At 38.6% G+C, this 18,063-nt stretch overlaps 2 protein-coding genes across 2 annotated transcripts; one reads left to right on the top strand and one right to left on the bottom strand.

Moving 5' to 3' along the window:
• The first annotated feature begins 1,410 nt into the window (after positions 1-1,410).
• On the top strand, positions 1,411-9,853 carry LOC124155116. The gene is made up of 4 exons (XM_046528850.1): positions 1,411-1,575; positions 6,198-6,269; positions 7,098-7,138; positions 8,665-9,853. Exons 2-4 carry the CDS (start codon positions 6,218-6,220, stop codon positions 9,100-9,102), a joined length of 531 nt encoding a protein of 176 aa, XP_046384806.1. The 5' UTR covers positions 1,411-1,575; positions 6,198-6,217; the 3' UTR covers positions 9,103-9,853.
• Positions 9,854-15,744: 5,891 nt separating this feature from the next.
• Positions 15,745-18,007, bottom strand: LOC124156507 (N-acetylglucosaminyl-phosphatidylinositol de-N-acetylase). Its single transcript, XM_046531085.1, has 6 exons — positions 17,429-18,007; positions 17,256-17,349; positions 17,082-17,178; positions 16,898-16,997; positions 16,697-16,827; positions 15,745-16,516 (listed from the first exon to the last, which is right to left on the bottom strand). The coding sequence occupies exons 1-6, from the start codon at positions 17,760-17,762 to the stop codon at positions 16,379-16,381; spliced, it is 894 nt and encodes a 297-aa protein (XP_046387041.1). The 5' UTR covers positions 17,763-18,007; the 3' UTR covers positions 15,745-16,378.
• Positions 18,008-18,063: the final 56 nt, after the last annotated feature.

Here is an 18,063-nt window from a genome sequence, read left to right on the forward strand (position 1 = left end):
ACCTCGGAAAAGGTAACACACCATTATTTAGTGCTACGGAGTAATATGGGCGTAAGGAATTAAATATTTCCTTTCCAGGTAAAAATAAAATTTAATAAATAAAAGTACGTTTTCGTGAAAAAAACTGTTTTCATTCGACATTTAAAAATGTTTTCCTGAAAAAAATTACCGTTGTTTTTCCCTGTTCACTAAATTACATCGATGTACCCCCACCCGCAGATCCGAATGGGGCACTAGTTAACCTCCGGAATATTTTACTCAAGAGTAGGCCATCATGTCCTTTATGTTAATGATTTGTGTAGTTGTGACTCCTCGGGATAAAAATGTGGTGGTTTCCTCTTGCCTTCCACATTTCACTACCACAGCCGTTGGAGTGAATGCTCCCACGGCTGCAGTGAAATGAGTGTCGCTGCATCGACCACCGTGATCTCCACCGTCACTCATATGAAGAAGAGCTATGAGATGATGTCGGGTGGCGAGAGGCATAATTGTTGGCGGCCTCCAGTCGACAAGTCACGGCATCTTCACAGGTTTAATGTGTCATCCAACTTACCGACCGATACCCCTTAATTTCGTCGCAGCTTTTCGTCCACGACTGCTTATTCGACAAGTAAACTTCCTCATCTCGCAGCTAACCTCTATATCTAGAGGGTCGACCCACCATCCGCGACCCGGTGGACGCATTCGGTAGCTTTAAACTCAGCCGCGAGTAAAACTACTAACTGTTTCAACAGCAAAGGGGCGCAGCTAAGAAGTAAGGCTGGGGGGATTAGGTGCAACTAATACCGGGGATTGTGTGGGGGTATGGAATACCCACCAAGATAAGCGGTATGTGCGAGATTAGTAAATTGCGGAATTTTAAGATAAATTGTTCAAAATGGTGAGTTTGACGGCTTTCCGAGGGATATTTTATTAATCCTTACACTATTCTATTAATAATATCAATCCAATTAAGTAAAATGGATTAAACTTAAAAATTTCTCTGAGCTATGGGGGGGAGATTTATCCCCCTCCCTCGCTGCGCCACTGCAACAGTACAGACATATATCTTAAAATCATCATAAAAATATTATTTATAAATTTCCTGTTTAAAGCTATGTACCCCGAAGAAGTCAATGCGAGGGGATTTCATTCAGGATTTTTCGGCCTCCTTGCGAAGTGCCATCCACCATCTTATTCGTCCTCACATCTTACGCACCTGACTTCTGAAGTTCACGGTTATCATTAATTCGATTTGAATTCTTCGAGGAACAGGGCTTGGGTCAAAGCCGGTCAGCAGATAGGAAACTCAAGCAGGGAAATCGCAACTTTGCTCTATCTACGATAAAACTTTTTTGCTTCCGCTCCGGGACGCGATGCGAGACTGTCTGCCAAACACACAGTCGCTAGCGGATATTTATCGTTCTGGAGGTATCGCATTTCCACCCCACCGGAAGGAATGGAATCAAGGTCACGTTCTCCTGAGTGGTGAGAGGGAGGCATTTAACGAGGGTGGACGAGGAGGATGACCTCTGTCCACACCAGACAGTCGGGAGGATCACTTGGGAGGCCACAACGTGCTACACAAACCAGAGGGTAAGTGCCCTTCAAACTCAACATCATGGGCGGGAAAAGAAAAGAGAAATATTTCCAAATTTTACTTTGAAAATATCAGGAGAGGAACCACAAATTGACGCAATAAGTTTTTTGCGAATTTTAACCAGTAGTAACTCGACGATTTCTATATGAAATGATTCGGTAATAATAGAACAAAGTAAAAGAAATGGGCGAAGTTATGAATTTTCAAGCAGACGAAACGGGTAATCCTATTGAAAATATCCTATTTTCAACCCTAAATCACTTAAATACATCATGACATTATTTAAAAAATGCATAGAATATTAGAGATCTCGCAGTTTAATCTAAACTAAATTCAAATCTTTGAAAACTGATAATTCATTCATTAGTTCAGAGAACGAAATCATAAAACAATAAATATTCATTAAAATTGCTTGAAAAAATATTCATAGAGTTGCGCATTATAATACGTATGTCTACAAAAAATTTCAACGATACTGATCATATGTCATGAAAGTTATAAACTATTGAATGATAGCATGCCAAAAAGGTGAAGTTGTCTAAATCTCCTCCGGTCGCTGGGATGGGATTTCAACCTTACCAGACTCTTTTCTACTTCCCCTAATTCATCGGTAGCTATCCCAAGTTATGCTTTTTACACTTTTTTGTCTCTTTTTGCCGACCCTTACCGCCACTTATTCCGACAAATGGAATTCTTAGTTAGTGCCCCTAGGGGTTTTTCGGTTGTTTTTGCGTACCACATCCATCAGTTGTCCTAGAGAGAGTGTCGAGTGAACATCCACTATAACACTGGATTGATCTGTTCAACGTCAGAAGCGCTTCAAAGGAGGATATAGTTACCTACTTTTACCTGGGAACCAAAGCCTCATTGCACCCGCCTCCGTTTCGTTGTGACTTCAATAAGTGTACTCCGCATCCATCGAAAAAGATTTTACTTTCCATTGTGGCGAGAAGCAGTTTGAAGTTAGGCAAAATTTTAATTTTTAAAATGATTCCTAGTTGGAGTCCGCAATTTTTTTTGCTACCCATGTAAGAATGATGATAGTTCGGCTCTCGATGGAATTGATTACCTGATATTTTTTAATGTCTTTTTGATTCAAGTTTTTGACATTGAAATTATTAGCTAATATTTCTTCAATATTAAAATTATAAGTTATTATGGTCTCTGCCACTGGTTTACATTTATGATGCATAGCACTCATCTACTTATTATTTGCGGTGCCTTTATGGTATGTACCCTTTTCTGACGGTTTTACCCTTAGGTCTTCGCGCGGAGGCCGCGTGCGGACGGTAATAAACCTAACGGTAGGCGCTTACCTAGCTCTTTTCACTCGGCGGCTGCCCATTTGTGTACCCAGATTTGTTCTTTTACTTTGAGCACGTGCAAATGTCTCCAATCTAGAAATTGAATTTTCCCAAAATAAGCCGTCTATGCGATTGCCTCGCTCATTTCTAGCCGAGTCAGTTTCCCTTCAGTATTCCTTGTCAAATTGCCGAAGGACGTTCACAGAGTAGTTGCTCAGTTATGAATACAACGAAAGTGACTAGTCAAGATTTACTTAGTGTCGTCTAGGAAAATAGAGAGGGAACTATTCACAAGGTTTTAATACATGGAGCAGGAATCGTGAAATATGACATTCTTTCTATTGGGCAGCTTTCCGAAGAGGCATTGGAAGCCCGACACAAGGATTAGAACATTAGAACAAATCGGGTAAAACTTACAAGAAAAGTTTGCTTTTTGACTCAAAATTTACCTTATGCACAACTATTTGATAGCTTTTACGTAGTTAACAGTAGAAAAAATTCTATTTTTCCCTTCATATCTCCTGAGCAGAAGGTAGGGGTGCCCCTGTAGAGTTTGCTTCCCGCATCACATTCGTCTATTTTAATTGTTATCGGCCTTATAAACAACATTGTGGCCTACATAATCCTAAATAAGTTCAATTGCACATTTACAATACACAATTTGCAAAAAGTTTCGTTAATTTACAAATACTTTAGACTCTAGCGACTTTTGGCCAGGTTTTTTCGATTCTAGCCCACTGTGCGCTGTCACTTTAAGGCACTAAACCGAAATTGCACGAAATGAGATGGAACGAAACCTCCTGAAATCCGAAATGGCACTTCAAGGAAAAACCTGCCGATCCGAAAAGGCACCATAGTATCGTGCCATAAAGTGGAATACAGTTTCGTATCTTACATCTCACTCAGTGGCGTAGCCAGGGGGTAGGCGGGGGGTAGGCGGGGGGTCCGGAACCCCCCCCCCCCCCCGAAATATAAAAGCACAATTATTTTCCTTAATAAAATAAAACAAATTATTGAAAAATCATGAATTTACAAAGCATTTTTTTACCAAATGAAGTTTTTTCGATTGTGAAAAGTGTTAAAATTAGTTTTAAACCCATTACTTGGTACCCTATTTTTCAAAAATTTTCCTCCCTGGTTTTGGACCCTCCCCGAACGAAATTCCTGGCTACGTCACTGATCTCACTCAGTGGTGCAGCGAGGGGGGAGGGTTTGGGGGATAAACCCCCCCCCCCCCCCCAGAGCTCAGAGAAATTTTTAAGTTTAATCCATTTTACTTAATTGGATTGATATTACTAATAGAATACTGTAAGGATGAATAAAATATCCCTCAGAAAGCCGTAAAACTCACCATTTTGAACCATTTATCTTAAAATTCCACAATTTACCTATCTCGCACCTCTCATCCTGGTGGGTATACCATACCCCCACACACCCCGGTATTAGTTGCACCTAAACAGTGGCGCCGACTCCATGGGGCCTGAGGGGGCCCGAGCCCCCTCAAACATTAGTTAAGGGGGGCGGAGCCCCCTCAATAATTCAAGAAAATAATTAAGTTATATTATGCTTTGGGAAATCACAAAAAATATATTGGTATTTTCCCATGTTTGACGATAGATACCTTTCAAAATACATTCAATGTCTTAAAATAAATAATTTTAAGGTGCTAAGCAGGTTAACTGAAAACAAGTGGTGTGAATTATGATAGTGTTACGGTGCTGAGACACACTTTGAATTTAACCTCTTCCCGGGGTAAGACCCCCGATATGGGCCCCCCCAATGTTTTTTATAAGTCGGCGCCCCTGCACCTAAACCTCCCCCAGCCTTAATTCCTGGCTGCGCCCCTGATCTCACTCACTCAAAGGCGAAGAGGGGCTGGAGAGGGAGAGCTTAAGAATCTATAAAAAATTCCAGGAAAGAGGGAATTGAGGGAAAGACAAGGAAAGGTCATTGGCCACTCAAATGAGGGAGAAAACTGGGGAATTCCGCGTGGGAGAAAAGGGGCGGGACAACGTCTGTTTTCGCGACTCTATTGAGGGATTATACGGCATGTGCTGGGGTGGTGTTCCGCCCTTGAAGAAAGGGTCAAAGAGTTTTTATAGAAGGTTTGGGCATTAAGGGCATTTGGAAGGTTAGAAGGTTGTTTTAGAAGGCTCCCCCAGTGGGGAGTCATGCCGCTATTTTAGTGGTGAAACATTAGTTTAAACAATAAAAAATGGTATTTCTGCTAAACATTACTTTTTTAGCTATTATTGTTTGTATTTTATTTCCTTCTCTAAATACAAAAGTAGTTGGGACAACCTTTGCCAAATTTTTCATGAGGCAGGGGGCAAGAAAGTGCAGAAGTATTGCAGTGTTGCCCACATCCAGGTAACAGATCTGTTCACTTGAAATATCGTTAATCCGAAATGCGTCTGGTCCAAAGGAGTGTGAATGCCGCATTTCAAGGGGGGGGCACCCCTTCCTTCCTTCCCCCTGGGACACCCCTTGGCTCGGTCCGCTCAAGAAAAGTCCCATGATCTGCTGCAGATGTCTAAATACATACACATACCTCCGAGCACAGCTTTTCGTCATTGAATTTATATTTGAGCCCAGTGGTGCCAATGTTGTCAGGGGCAGATTTACGGGGGGACACAGGGGTCATGATACCCCTCCAAATTTTATACAAAATGTTCAATATTTATTAGTTTAATAGTTGTACCCTTGTAAAGGAGTTCAGGGAGCCAGTGGCGCAGAAAGGGGGGGTTTTGGGGGTTAAACCCTCCCCAGAGCTCAGAGAAATATTTAAGTTTTACCCATTTTACTTAATTGGATTGATATTACTTATATAATAGTGTAAGGATAAACAAAATATCCATCAGAATCCGTAAAGCTCACCATTTTACACCGTTTATCTTAAAATTCTGCAATTTATTAATGTCTCACCTACCGCTTATCCTGGTGGGTATACCATACCTCCACACACCCCGGTATTAGTTGCACCTAATCCCTCCCCCCAGCCTTAATTCCTGGCTGTGCCCTTGCAGGGAGCGTATGTACATGCAAATGCATGGCTGCAGGTCCCCAGCGTGAAAGAAGTTTCAGTTATATGCATTTAACATAGAGTGTAGCACTCCCACCTAAAAAAAACACAGCTGTCCATCAGGAGGGAGGGGCATATTCTATACTCCCCGGATCCAGGTAATGACCCACCCCCCCAAATTTGACGCTGAATCCACCTCATGAACGTTGCTATATCCAATCACGTTTACATCTATTCATGATCAAACAGAGCTAAAATTGGACACTCATTTTGCATCATTCTAATTTCACAGAGACAAACGAGGCACAAGAAATGGGGCTTCGTATCATCATTTCACTGACCATCGCCACTCTGTTGGTCACTGGTGAGTTTGTGACCATTTCTTAGCCGGGAGTTTTATGGTAAACTCTGGGTAAATTAATGTTGTTGAAAGAAAATGACCCACCAAATTTCAAGCGTACTTCTCATCACGTTCAACCCTGATTGGGCCGAAAGCAATTCATATCCCACATTGTATTATTTTGTACACATATCTTACAATGCTAATCAATAAAATGTTTGCCGTTTTGCTACCTCTCTATTTTGGGATAAATAATGGTTTATAAATTCCCATACTCATTGAAATAGCTTTTTATATTTAATTGTTATTATCGTATTTCTCTGAATGTAGTCCCCCTCTGAATATAGTCCCCCCCCCCTAATTTTGAGGCTTCAGTTTCTGGAAAAGTTTAAAAAAATGCGTTTGAATACAGTCCCCCCCTTTACTTTTACCACAGGCATTTTTGGAAAAAAAGGGGGGATTATATTCAGACATATACGGTAATTTATAATTTTATTTAATCAACTATTGATTTTGCTAATTGATTGTATAAGGGAAGACCATCTTTGTTTATTAAATACTCAGTGAAGCCTGCAACAGAGCACGGCAAAATTGCTGAAAACAATTATCAAAAAAAAATACTACCAAAAACCAAAGATCATGCAATAGATATCATAATCAGTTGACAAAATCTACAAGATGAGTTCATACTAAATACATATTTTATGCGTATGCCTCTTTCACACTCCCATAAAAACCTCATCCTCGGCAGAACAATGCATATTCCTTTTCCTTTGGTCCTCGCAGTACTACTGTGACTTGAACACAAGTTACTGTATTCTGTAAGAAGCTAAGAAGAAATTCATCTTCCAGGTTTCTCAGAGGGCCATCCATGCACATCCAGAACCAAACGCGTAAGTACATATAAGAAATAAAGCAGTTCATCTCCTCCATTCCTCAATTTACTTGTGCCATAAGTGGGTCTAGATGACCCTATGAGAGAGAAAATGCAAACAATGGAAAATTTACTGGTATCTTTTTCAAATTGAATGACCTCATGAACAACCAAAGACATACAATATAAAAAACTGCAACTCTTTTTCGTATCTCCTGAACAAGCCAAATTTAATGGTCAGAAGCTGATACAGCACACCTGATCTTTTAAACCCTTTCGCTGCTATGCTTCGTACCAGGTGTGCACGGCAGGCTGCTAAGAACTTAGGCACCTTTTCTTCCCCCTCTGCATCCACTCAGCACTTTGGCCAAATGTGAGGGTTAGGTTTCCAGAGAGTTAGCAACAGCGAAAGGGTTTTATAGGAAAATTCTGTAGCTAGAATATTGAAATGCTTGACAAAGGACAATTAATATTAGGTACTCCAAAAGGTATGGAATTTTACTGCCTCTGATGTCGCTTTCGAATTATGTTAGCTTCCATTTCTAGCAACTGTATTAGAAATTGCATTGCAAATTTACATTGCTGCTATTAATGCAGCTGCTGCTAATAATATCTTTTCAGTCATTTTGGCAACATTTCAATTGCTGTAGTTTGACATTAAAATATAAATAACCACATTTGATAGAAAATATAATTGACTATCCTTCTTGGGATAATAATTTGTTTTGGAAATTGATTGATACTTGATTCGCCAGGATTTTCCCCAATTTCCTTCCTCAAGAGTTAAATGAGAATTATCTTGAAAATACATACCTATCACTAGGAAAATAAACTTGAACTAAGACACTAAGGAAAAAACATTATGCTTGAAGATTGGGTTTTGAAGGAGTAATAATTTTCATCTAAATTATTGAGTTCTGTCGACATTTTTTGTTCAAAGATTCTCTCAACCCTTTTAACTGAAGTGAGCCTGACTAAGAAATCAAATAAAAGTAATTATGATAAAATTTTCAAAGTATTCTCTCTTAGCACTAATGCATTCACGGATGATAAGAGAAACTGAGCTTTCAATACTGAGCTAGGAATAATAAATGCAAAAAGTTTATACGGTCTTTTCGACATAAAAAATTATACAAAGTTGGTCAAGATATGGAATCACGTTTTCTCAAATGTATGTAAAAGACCTTGTTACTTTATGAGCCAATAGCAAACAAATTATGTAGCAAGGTGACATGCCTACATTTGTGAAAACATGATTTGATGCTTCACTATAAAAATACACAAATAATGTCTGATATCGACTCATTAAGTGACATGATCATGTTAGTTAAATCAAAATATTTTTTACAGTCAGCTCATTCAGCATGAAAATGTATAGCTTTAAAATTTTAATCTTGGAAACGCCCACATTATGTGTACTATTAACTTTCTTTTTGACATAAAATAATGTCATCTATTGCAGTAAAACTTTTTCTACATATTCTCCTGGAAGTATTCACTTTAAGTTTAGTCATAGTTTCAGAATCTCCTCCAATAATATTTCAGTCAGAAGCAGAGGAGGATGCTCAGACAGGAACATCAGATAATCAGGAGAATATTGCTGATCAGAATATCCCGCAAGAACACCCTTCCCCAACCGACAATGATGTGGCCGAGATGGAGACGCACGACAGCGGCTTCTCCGACGACACCCCGTCAGACGATGGCCTCCTGCCCTCGCTAGGCAACAAGAAGCAGGGGGAGGGGGGGCTGTTTCCCTCCCTCCCCAGTTTCCCGTCCCTAGGGGGGGGTGAGGGAGGGGGTGGAGGGGGAGGCCTGGTGGGCCCTATGGCCGTCATCGGTGGATTCACGGCCCTCGTCGTGCCCATGGGGGGCCCACTCATGAGCAGCCTGCCCGGGGCCATCACCAGCCTCATGGGAATGATGCCCAGCCCCGGATCCCTTCCCACAATTCCCGGCCTCGGAGGAGGATCCTCAGGATGAATGCTTTCCGGGAGCAAGTGCATCCTGACACGGTAGCAATTTGACAATCGTAAATTATTCCATCCAGGTGCGAGTGTACTTTAATCGTTCAGGGTTGATTGCAGAATGGAATAATCCCCATTGCTCATTACATATTCTAGCATTGGATGAGTCCTCGTTTACGTGCCGCAAGCAATCTCGAAACTACTCAGGAAAAGTGGAGTCCCATGATTATTTCAAACCGTTGGAACTCAATGAAAGTTTACTTCAAAAATGTGATGTCTCAGGATGGATTAAAAATGCTTTCTGATAGGGATGATTGTTCTAAGTTTAGATAGAGCAGGGATTTAAATATTTGGTAGTGTGTGATCAAATCCAGAGATTCAAGGTTTGATACAATTCATGGGACAATCAATTACCAACCAGTTAAGATGGAGCATAATAAGATTCAGATTCAAGACACTTTTTGATACAAGTCCCAGTGCTCATTAGAATGAAAGAAATCATGAGAGGCAGGAAATTTTCAAAATCTGAGACAAATGTAAATTTCATTTCTAGTGATGATGTGATAACTGCACATGACTTGAAGTGATGATGATTCTTGTGGAGATGTGTCAATAAATTGTATATGTACTAGATCAAAACCAATATTAATACATGAGACAAATTGATTCAATATGTACAATGTATTTGTAAAGTAATGACTTAAATTTAGAGTCTGAAAGTTTTACATATGTATCTACTTTCCCATGCAAATATAATTTTCGAAGAAAATAAAGAACATTGTCATTAATTTCACCTACTAATAAATAAAGAATATCCCAATACAATTGTGAAAATAAATCCTGCTACCCTAACAAAACTCTACCCCATAAAAATTTCCAACCATATTCCAATTAACATCAAAACTGAAGTTGGTGAAGTCAGAATGGGACTGAATTTCCTGATCTGGAACACTTTCAGGCATACTGTAGTGCAACAAATACTTTGTAGCAGTTCCCAAATGGTCCACAGAAATCCCCATTGTAGATTGGGAGGGATGCAGAAGGGAAGACATGAGGAAAAACTTCACACTCTCGGCTGAACACAAAGTGACTTACCCATCAAAGAATGACATTTCACATCCTTTCCAAAATTGTGGATTAACCAACAGAAAGAGTTGTCTTCCAATATTTCAAAAGATAAGAGAAAAGAGGGATGCAGTCTTCTTCGTGCCCCGAACACCAGGGGACCCCAAAAAATAATCTTCAGCATCCTTTCTGGGTTCGGTGAAAGGCATCCAAGAGAATATTGCCTAACAACCTCTAATGACTAGGGGAATCCTCTCTCACTGAAGGTAACACATTAAAATTGTAAAGTTATTCAATGATTATCAACTCAGAGAGCAAATGCCACAGTAAAACTTCTTCAAACCAAGTCATAGTGATCCCACAAATGTGAACATGCAATTAAGTTGTACAACAATTGAACAAAGGCTTTCCTGGTGATGACCAGTGATTCAGTGGGAATTCTTCTCATGTTTTTAAAAAAAAAGTTTGAGTGAGCATTTATCATATAGTTCAAGCACATAACCAAGGGGATAGGGGAGGATTTGGAGACTTCAGCCCCCTTAACAAGTTCCGTGCTGATGACGTAGCGTCTACGTCATGGCAGCCACTACCCAGTGACTGATGACGTAGACGCTACGTCATGATTCCCTTTTGCGTTATATTCCGCCCTGAGCGCCAGCCACCGCTGTTAGGGCATGGGAGAGGGTCAGTTACCACTCTTCGCCTGTTTGCCGTGCGGAAAGCTCCGAAAAAAAAAATTTTTTCGATTTTTTCTGTGTTTTTCTATTTTACCCGGTTTTGCTCTGCAAGGACTTCTTTGGGGGTGGCTTTTTACAATGTATTTTTTTATTACTTTCATTTTATAATGCAGAAAACAGTTGTATATTCTCACAATTGTTCTTATACCTTAAAAAAAGACTTTAACAAATATTCAAAGCGAAATAATAAAAAGATACTTTTACATTTGACGAGGATAGGTAATTACTTTATTACAAGGTATTTTATCTTTCTTTATGACTTTTAACACAATGATTAGATTGTGTTTATTTAATTGGTTTTTACAAGAAGGAATACAGATATTTTACCCTTGTTGTTACATATTTTCATTTTTAACGTCAATTAACGCTATCGTGGTAAATTGCTTAGCTGGTTGCCTAATTTCGGACATACTTCAGGTATGTGTATTTTTATCCTTACGATAACAATAAATGCTTCCGTTCTTATACTTTTAAAGTTTCAGAGTGAATTTTATTTGCTATGATTTCATCATGGCAAAATTGGTTGTTATCCCTATGTTTATTTGCTGCTATGCATGAAATAATATATTTGCATAAATTTTACAATAACTTCAGTAAAGTCCTGGTTCCACATTGCAATTTATTTTTAATATTTACATTTCATGCACAATAGCTAGACTTTCCCATCCTTATGTTCACTAGCATTTGAATTAGAGACTCATTACTTGATTTTTTCCATAATATCCGAAATACTTACAAGCATTCTATTTGGCATCCTCCCCAACAAAAAAATGCCTAAAAGAACAATTTCCACTAACCCAGTCACATGCCGCCGAACTCGGAGAAACTGATCCGGCCCGAGGATATAAAATGGGCAATACGTGTCCTGAAGGAAATTTACTAGATGGAAATATTTAATCATAGAAGAATTTTCCCACTTTTTGGCCTTATTTTTCGTGCTAGAATTATCCAAATCTCCCGTATCTCCAATAATTGAAAATCTTGATATTTATATGACTTGCATTGCTTCAGGAGAGAGAAGTCGCTTGATCAATTCATATCAATTCTCCAAGCCCTTCAAATCAACAAGAACCTATCTACGTTCTCTGACTCTAACACTCCTCTGGCCCACTGATTATTCAAAATTAGCCCCATATAGACGCATTCAAGGAAACAATGGAAAAAGTAGTGACCCGCTCACGTGACCTAAGTTTGGAAGAGTCTATGATTCCATGGAGAGCTAGGCTGGGATATAGTGAATATATGAGGGGAAAGCGCTACAGGTACGCAATGAAGTTGTATATGTTGACGGAAGCAAAGGGTTTGGCGCTGCAGGTCCTCCAACTCAGAAGTGTCTGGAAAAGTGCATTTGGAGAAGATGGTAAAGAAATGATGGAGGATCATTTTGACTGAGGCTAATCCTTTCATATTGATAACTTTTATAACAGTGTAGCCAGTTCTAGATTCCATCCAAATGGGAAACCTAACTTGACGGGGACACTGAGGAGAGGCAAGAAAGTTATTCCTCTTTTGGTGCTCTGCTACAAATTAAAGAAAGGTGAGGTGGTGGAGGCCTTTCATGAGTATAAAATCGGTATCCTAAGGTGGACGGATAAGAGGGAAGTGCGGATGATCATCGCTGAATTCAGGGCAAAAAATGAACGAATCTACGAAAAGGCGAGGGTGCACGCCAAGAAAGCCACAGGTGGTGGTTGAATATAGCAATTAAAATTGTGGCATCGATCATTGGGATCAAATGATGTCTTACTTTCCCATTGAAAGAAAATTCATCAAATGGTACTAAAAATTGGGAATCCACCTACTGAAATCACTGTTGCTGAAACGTAATTTTTATTCAAAGAAAATTTTTGAAAAATTCCTCTCATCGACTTTCTAATTCTAGTTATAGAATCTCTTATGACAATATCTGTACCTTCGATCCCTTTGAGGAGATAGTCATCCTAGCCTGCCTCAACCAAAACCAAGGGCTTATTAGGACATTTCCCCGATTATATGAAAAACACGATAGACAGAAAAGACGAAATAGAAGAGATGTAGGCAGTGCTTCAAGAAGCATGTCCACCAGGATACATCATATTATAGCCCCACCTGCCTATCTGATCCTCAATTGTGTCTTGACTGTTTCCAGAAGTATCACAAGAATTTGTGATGCAGAAAATTATTTACCCAGCGGGAAAAAAATATTTTTAATGTTTACCTTTTATATTTTCTATTTCAATATTTATTTAAAAAGATATTATTTTATGCGAAGTATTTAGTAACTGAAAAATTATTCTAAAAATGCTGGTCAATTTTTGATTTGTAAAACAATATGTTTCATTGCAACAATTCTTCGTTTACACAAATTTTCCCTTTCATTTATAAACCAATGTATATCATTATAAAATCTTATCCAGAGGATATCATATCGTTCATAATAATTTTTCCACCAAAGGGAGCAACACTTTTGCTGGAAATATTGGTTATACTCGCAATATTTTCATTTAAAATCGTATTTGAATGTATCATTTCCAGATTATAAAAATAATGTTTGCTGCATTACTATTTCCATTAGTTTTTTCCAGAAAGTGATGAAGTCTGAACGGTTTTTTGCTACAGTACTGACAAAGAGCAAAGAAATGTGGGAAACATGTAGGTGTGTTGCGGGAAGGTATCAAAAGTTTGACAGGATACTAAGAAAATTTAAATTTCAAATTTTTAACAAATGAAGGGTTATTTAAAATAAAAAAGTGCGAAAACATGTAGCAGGCATCACAAATCATAAGATCACGTCGTTAAAATAAAAAAATACAAATTTTTGCCAAAAAGTCAGCCACAGGGCATTTTCTGCAAAAAACGGTCAGCACGGAATGTGTTAAAAAAAATTTCCCTTGTCGTGACTATCTGCAACACATCTTCTGAGGAGACCACAAGCTCAGTATCCTATATATCCTCTGACAAGCCATTTTTCTGAATAATGGCATTTCATAATAACCATTGATGAATTTAACTGTCAGCATCATTCAAATGATATGTATCGCTGACTTAATGAAATGTTTTGTTTTATGATGTGTCCTAATTGACAACAATTACCAGCATATATTGGCCACCCACATGCCATGAATTGAAGACAATTTCAGGTCATTTGCCTGATACAGACCCTTACCTAAAGGAAAACCAAGCAGTGCAGTTGATTGGGCATTCATCTCCTGAATAGCAAGTTGTTTTATAAAATACCAAGTTTTAATCACAGCCATGACAAGAGTAAAATAACCAGAGAGGGGGTCTACACAAGTCACTTTTACACTTGTTTATCAATTGCGGCAATAGGGTCATTCACACACACAAAAAAATCACAATTCCTTAAAATAATTAGGCAGATGTTACACATAAATGACTAAAGGTCTTCCTCATTCGGCCATTCTCATATAAGGTAGAATTTTTTTTTATTTGAAAGTTGACAGAACCCATATGTCATTGAGTTGATGATGTCACTAGAGTTCCAGCTTGATAACTTGTAAACATAGATCTGCACATTTTGAGAGAGATTTGCTAACAAGTGTGTGAACAAGAAATCACATGGGGCCAAGGTATGGTTCGCTTGGCAAAATATCATAACATCAGCAACTCATCTGCAATAGGGTTAATGTCTTTGATTTTTGTCCTCAAATAGCAGGAAAAGTAGGTAGCAAAGAGATAAATACATGCCTCTTAATTTTTAAACTCTATCACAATCTACAATGAAAGAAAATTTGAGAACGAACCCATTATAGCTATAAGGTGTAAAACAATAAAGTTTACATTCTCAACCAACAGGAGGCCACTCATATAAAGGTTGATTGTGAATGACCCAGGCACACACAGCTACAGGGGTTGAAGGGGAAAGCCTACGGGGTAAGCCCCTCTGAAAATTTTCCCCTTATGGTGACTGCCGCTCCGGAGATAACAGGCCCAAAGGTCTTCAGGCAAACGGTAAGCCCAAACACTCCCCTTCTTAAACTCCAAACCCTCCCATTCACGCCCTATGACCATGTGGGTTCCATGTTCAGAGCCACCCAATTTAAGGACATTTCAGATGGTGACCATTCACATTTATACCTTGTTTTCAGCTCTCTGACCTGACCATCTCAAATAACCCCTCCAGCAAGAATCGTGGGGGTGGCAGAGGGTATAAGGGCCTGCAATGGGGTTTTCCCTCAGGCGAATGCTATTCTGCTCATGGACCGCTTGGCTGGCTGGCCACCACAGTTCGCTGGCATTCAATCCCTGAGGCAGTCATGCCTGTCTTTGGAAATATTCGTGAAATGCAGTGGGGAACATTCGGGTAATGCCCTTGCTCTCTTGCATATTCCCACAGAGGCAGGCACATGGAGCTCTTTTTGCAATTGCTCCCAGCCTTCTACAGCCTATCCTTGCACCAAAAACTCTACAACCTTGGAAACTATCCTTTGGTATGGTAACTATAATTACCATTTGTTGAACCAAGAAAAATTGTGCTGTTCTAAAATGATGTCCTCCAAGTGATTCTGAAGATGTCTATAATCAATGGCTCAAGCAATCTAAATCTATAGCCTCCTAGTATGGTCCCCTTGGCAACTTGTGTTAAGATTAGGCTAATGCCAAAGTCACATTACTCCCCACCCTTCTTTATGCCAAAATGGACCTAAGCTGCCATTAACCTCCTCCAAATACGTATGTACCAACGAACCAGACTGATGGTCTGATACGGTGTCTTCAGTGAGATAATTAACCCCGTGGGAAACTCACACAACCTTCCATACCTTTCAAGCATATTATTATTTCAGTTATGGTATAAACCAATTCTGAATGCTTCATTATGTACAATGAAAAACTGTAGCAATAAATTTCCAACAATCTTCAGTCAAAATATGTATTATGTCATGGATATAATTCTTACAAAAGTTGCAAAAATTTCACACTCACACTTAATTAATCATTCCATACACATTTTTACTTCTGTGCACATATTGAAGACGATAACTTTTGTACTTGAGCAGTGCAACAGAAAGCTTTGGTACTCAATTGGATACGATTACATTCATACATGAAATAAAAATTTTCAATAAAATTTATAGAAATATAAATATTTCATCAATCCATTATATGAACATTTTCTATATGTAAGTCTTAAGAATTAATGCATGGATCAATGGGCCATACACTCTTTTCAGGCCAGCAATCTTTGAATTGTAAATATATATTTTCATTACCTCGGTTAATCAAAAATAGCACTGATTAATTAATCTAGAATGCTCAACTAAGACACTAAAACATTTTCACTCAAAACTAAAGCAATTCAACATCGACATCAACAATCCCTGACAATGGCAGTGAACAGATCACGTATGGTTTTGGTTAGATATGAACAGTGCGATTAACTTTAATAATGAATGCATAGCTGCAAATGTACAAACAAAACAACGTTAGCACCTAATTAACCATTCACTCGGTTTCCAGAAAAATCTAGTTTTAAGATTTTAAATAAATTTTCTATTCATTCAACAGAAGGTCCAGTTCTAAATCCACTATTTCAATTTCCTTTAGGGTATTAATGATGACATATCTGGAAAAAGTTACAAAGAGTTTCCGATACCACACATACTGTGACTTATGAGCTTTCATCGCCCCCTGAAATAGAACGTACAATAGTAGAAATTTCTGAATGGGTAATGAAAGGAAAACACACAACATAAAGCAAATAATTCCATGGCATTAATGGTTTGAGGCGTTATATTTACATTGAGGAAAGAGTGCATGCATCATGATTATGACTAAGTTACTTTGATAGTCATGAGAATTAATGCCCACCTGTATCACCACAGCTTCTTTCCAAGTTACGATATACCAGTAGGACGATAACAGGTAACTTATTGGTGCATCAAGAAAAGATGAATACTTCCTCAGAATATTAATGGAATCCAAAGCATATGCTCTCGAATCTGGAAGAAAAAGTTATGAGTTAACAAGAGTATTAACAAGGACAAAAGTGCATGATAAATTAGACATTACATTTAGGAAGTTTCTTTTCCATGCACAAAAATGCAGTGGCATAGAAAATTGACGAATGATTGGCATGACGGCTGACACCTAGTTTATCGAAAGTTATAACCTGCAAGAAAATAAAGACAGCATTACTAAAATTAATGACACATTAAAAGTAAGAACTTCATGATAATGGAAACCGAGTCCTAACCGTATCAATAACAAGGGACTCCACATGACGCAATATTAAATCGGCTATTACTGTTTCTTTCCAGTGCACATTAGGATCATCGGGTAGCAATGAATTTCTGGGTAAAAAACAACATAGCGTTAATTGTTTTCATATAATAAAGACTCATCACAATCACGTCATATGATATCTTACTGGCATATTGTAACATTTCCCTCGGGAATCCCCAAAATTTCACAGCTAGCCCATATTTCATTCTTCCTAATGGAACCCTTGTTGTCTTTGTTTCCTGAGGAGAGGCGTAATGGATAAAAGAGTTTAATGATATAATTACTATTATCTCAATAACTTGAAACAGACTTAACAACCTGTAGAAAGGCATAGTAAAAACAGTTCACAGTCCCTGCGTTGTGAGAGTTTTAGTATGACTGGTCCAAAGAACATGCACTCATCGTCCGGATGTGCAGTGATAAACAACACTCTTTTCACGCCTTTCAAGGTACCACGTTCAGATGTACCTCTAGCATACGCACATACATAATAGAATACAGCGCAAAACAATAGGTAACCAAGAATCGCAAATCCAATTTGGTGCGCTGACTCTCTAAAGTACTCATAGCTCTCTTCCAACAAAATGTCAAACTGTTCCTTTAATGTTATCACAATCTTCTCGTAATAAAGAAACCATTTATCTGGTGTCATTATAGTTTATAATTACTTCGACTACGGGAAATCTAAGCCAAAAGCACTGACGACTCGGCATGAATAGAATCTACTCATTCTACCGCATTTAACAGATGTTCGAAATATTAACAACGCTATATGCGGCCATAATAAGCAGCCTTAGGTGAAGTCAAATCTACGGTCCAAAGAATTCTAATGTTGACATTAACTGGACAATAACCACAATAGACCCACAATAATTACAAAAATTTTGGTGCGCTTTCAAAACATACGCTTTTCTTCTCAGTCGAAAAACAAATGAGACCAGCACGCCGTCATT

The sequence above is a fragment of the Ischnura elegans genome, chromosome 3, assembly GCF_921293095.1.
Source record: "Ischnura elegans chromosome 3, ioIscEleg1.1, whole genome shotgun sequence".
NCBI classification, from domain to species: Eukaryota; Metazoa; Arthropoda; class Insecta; order Odonata; family Coenagrionidae; genus Ischnura; species Ischnura elegans.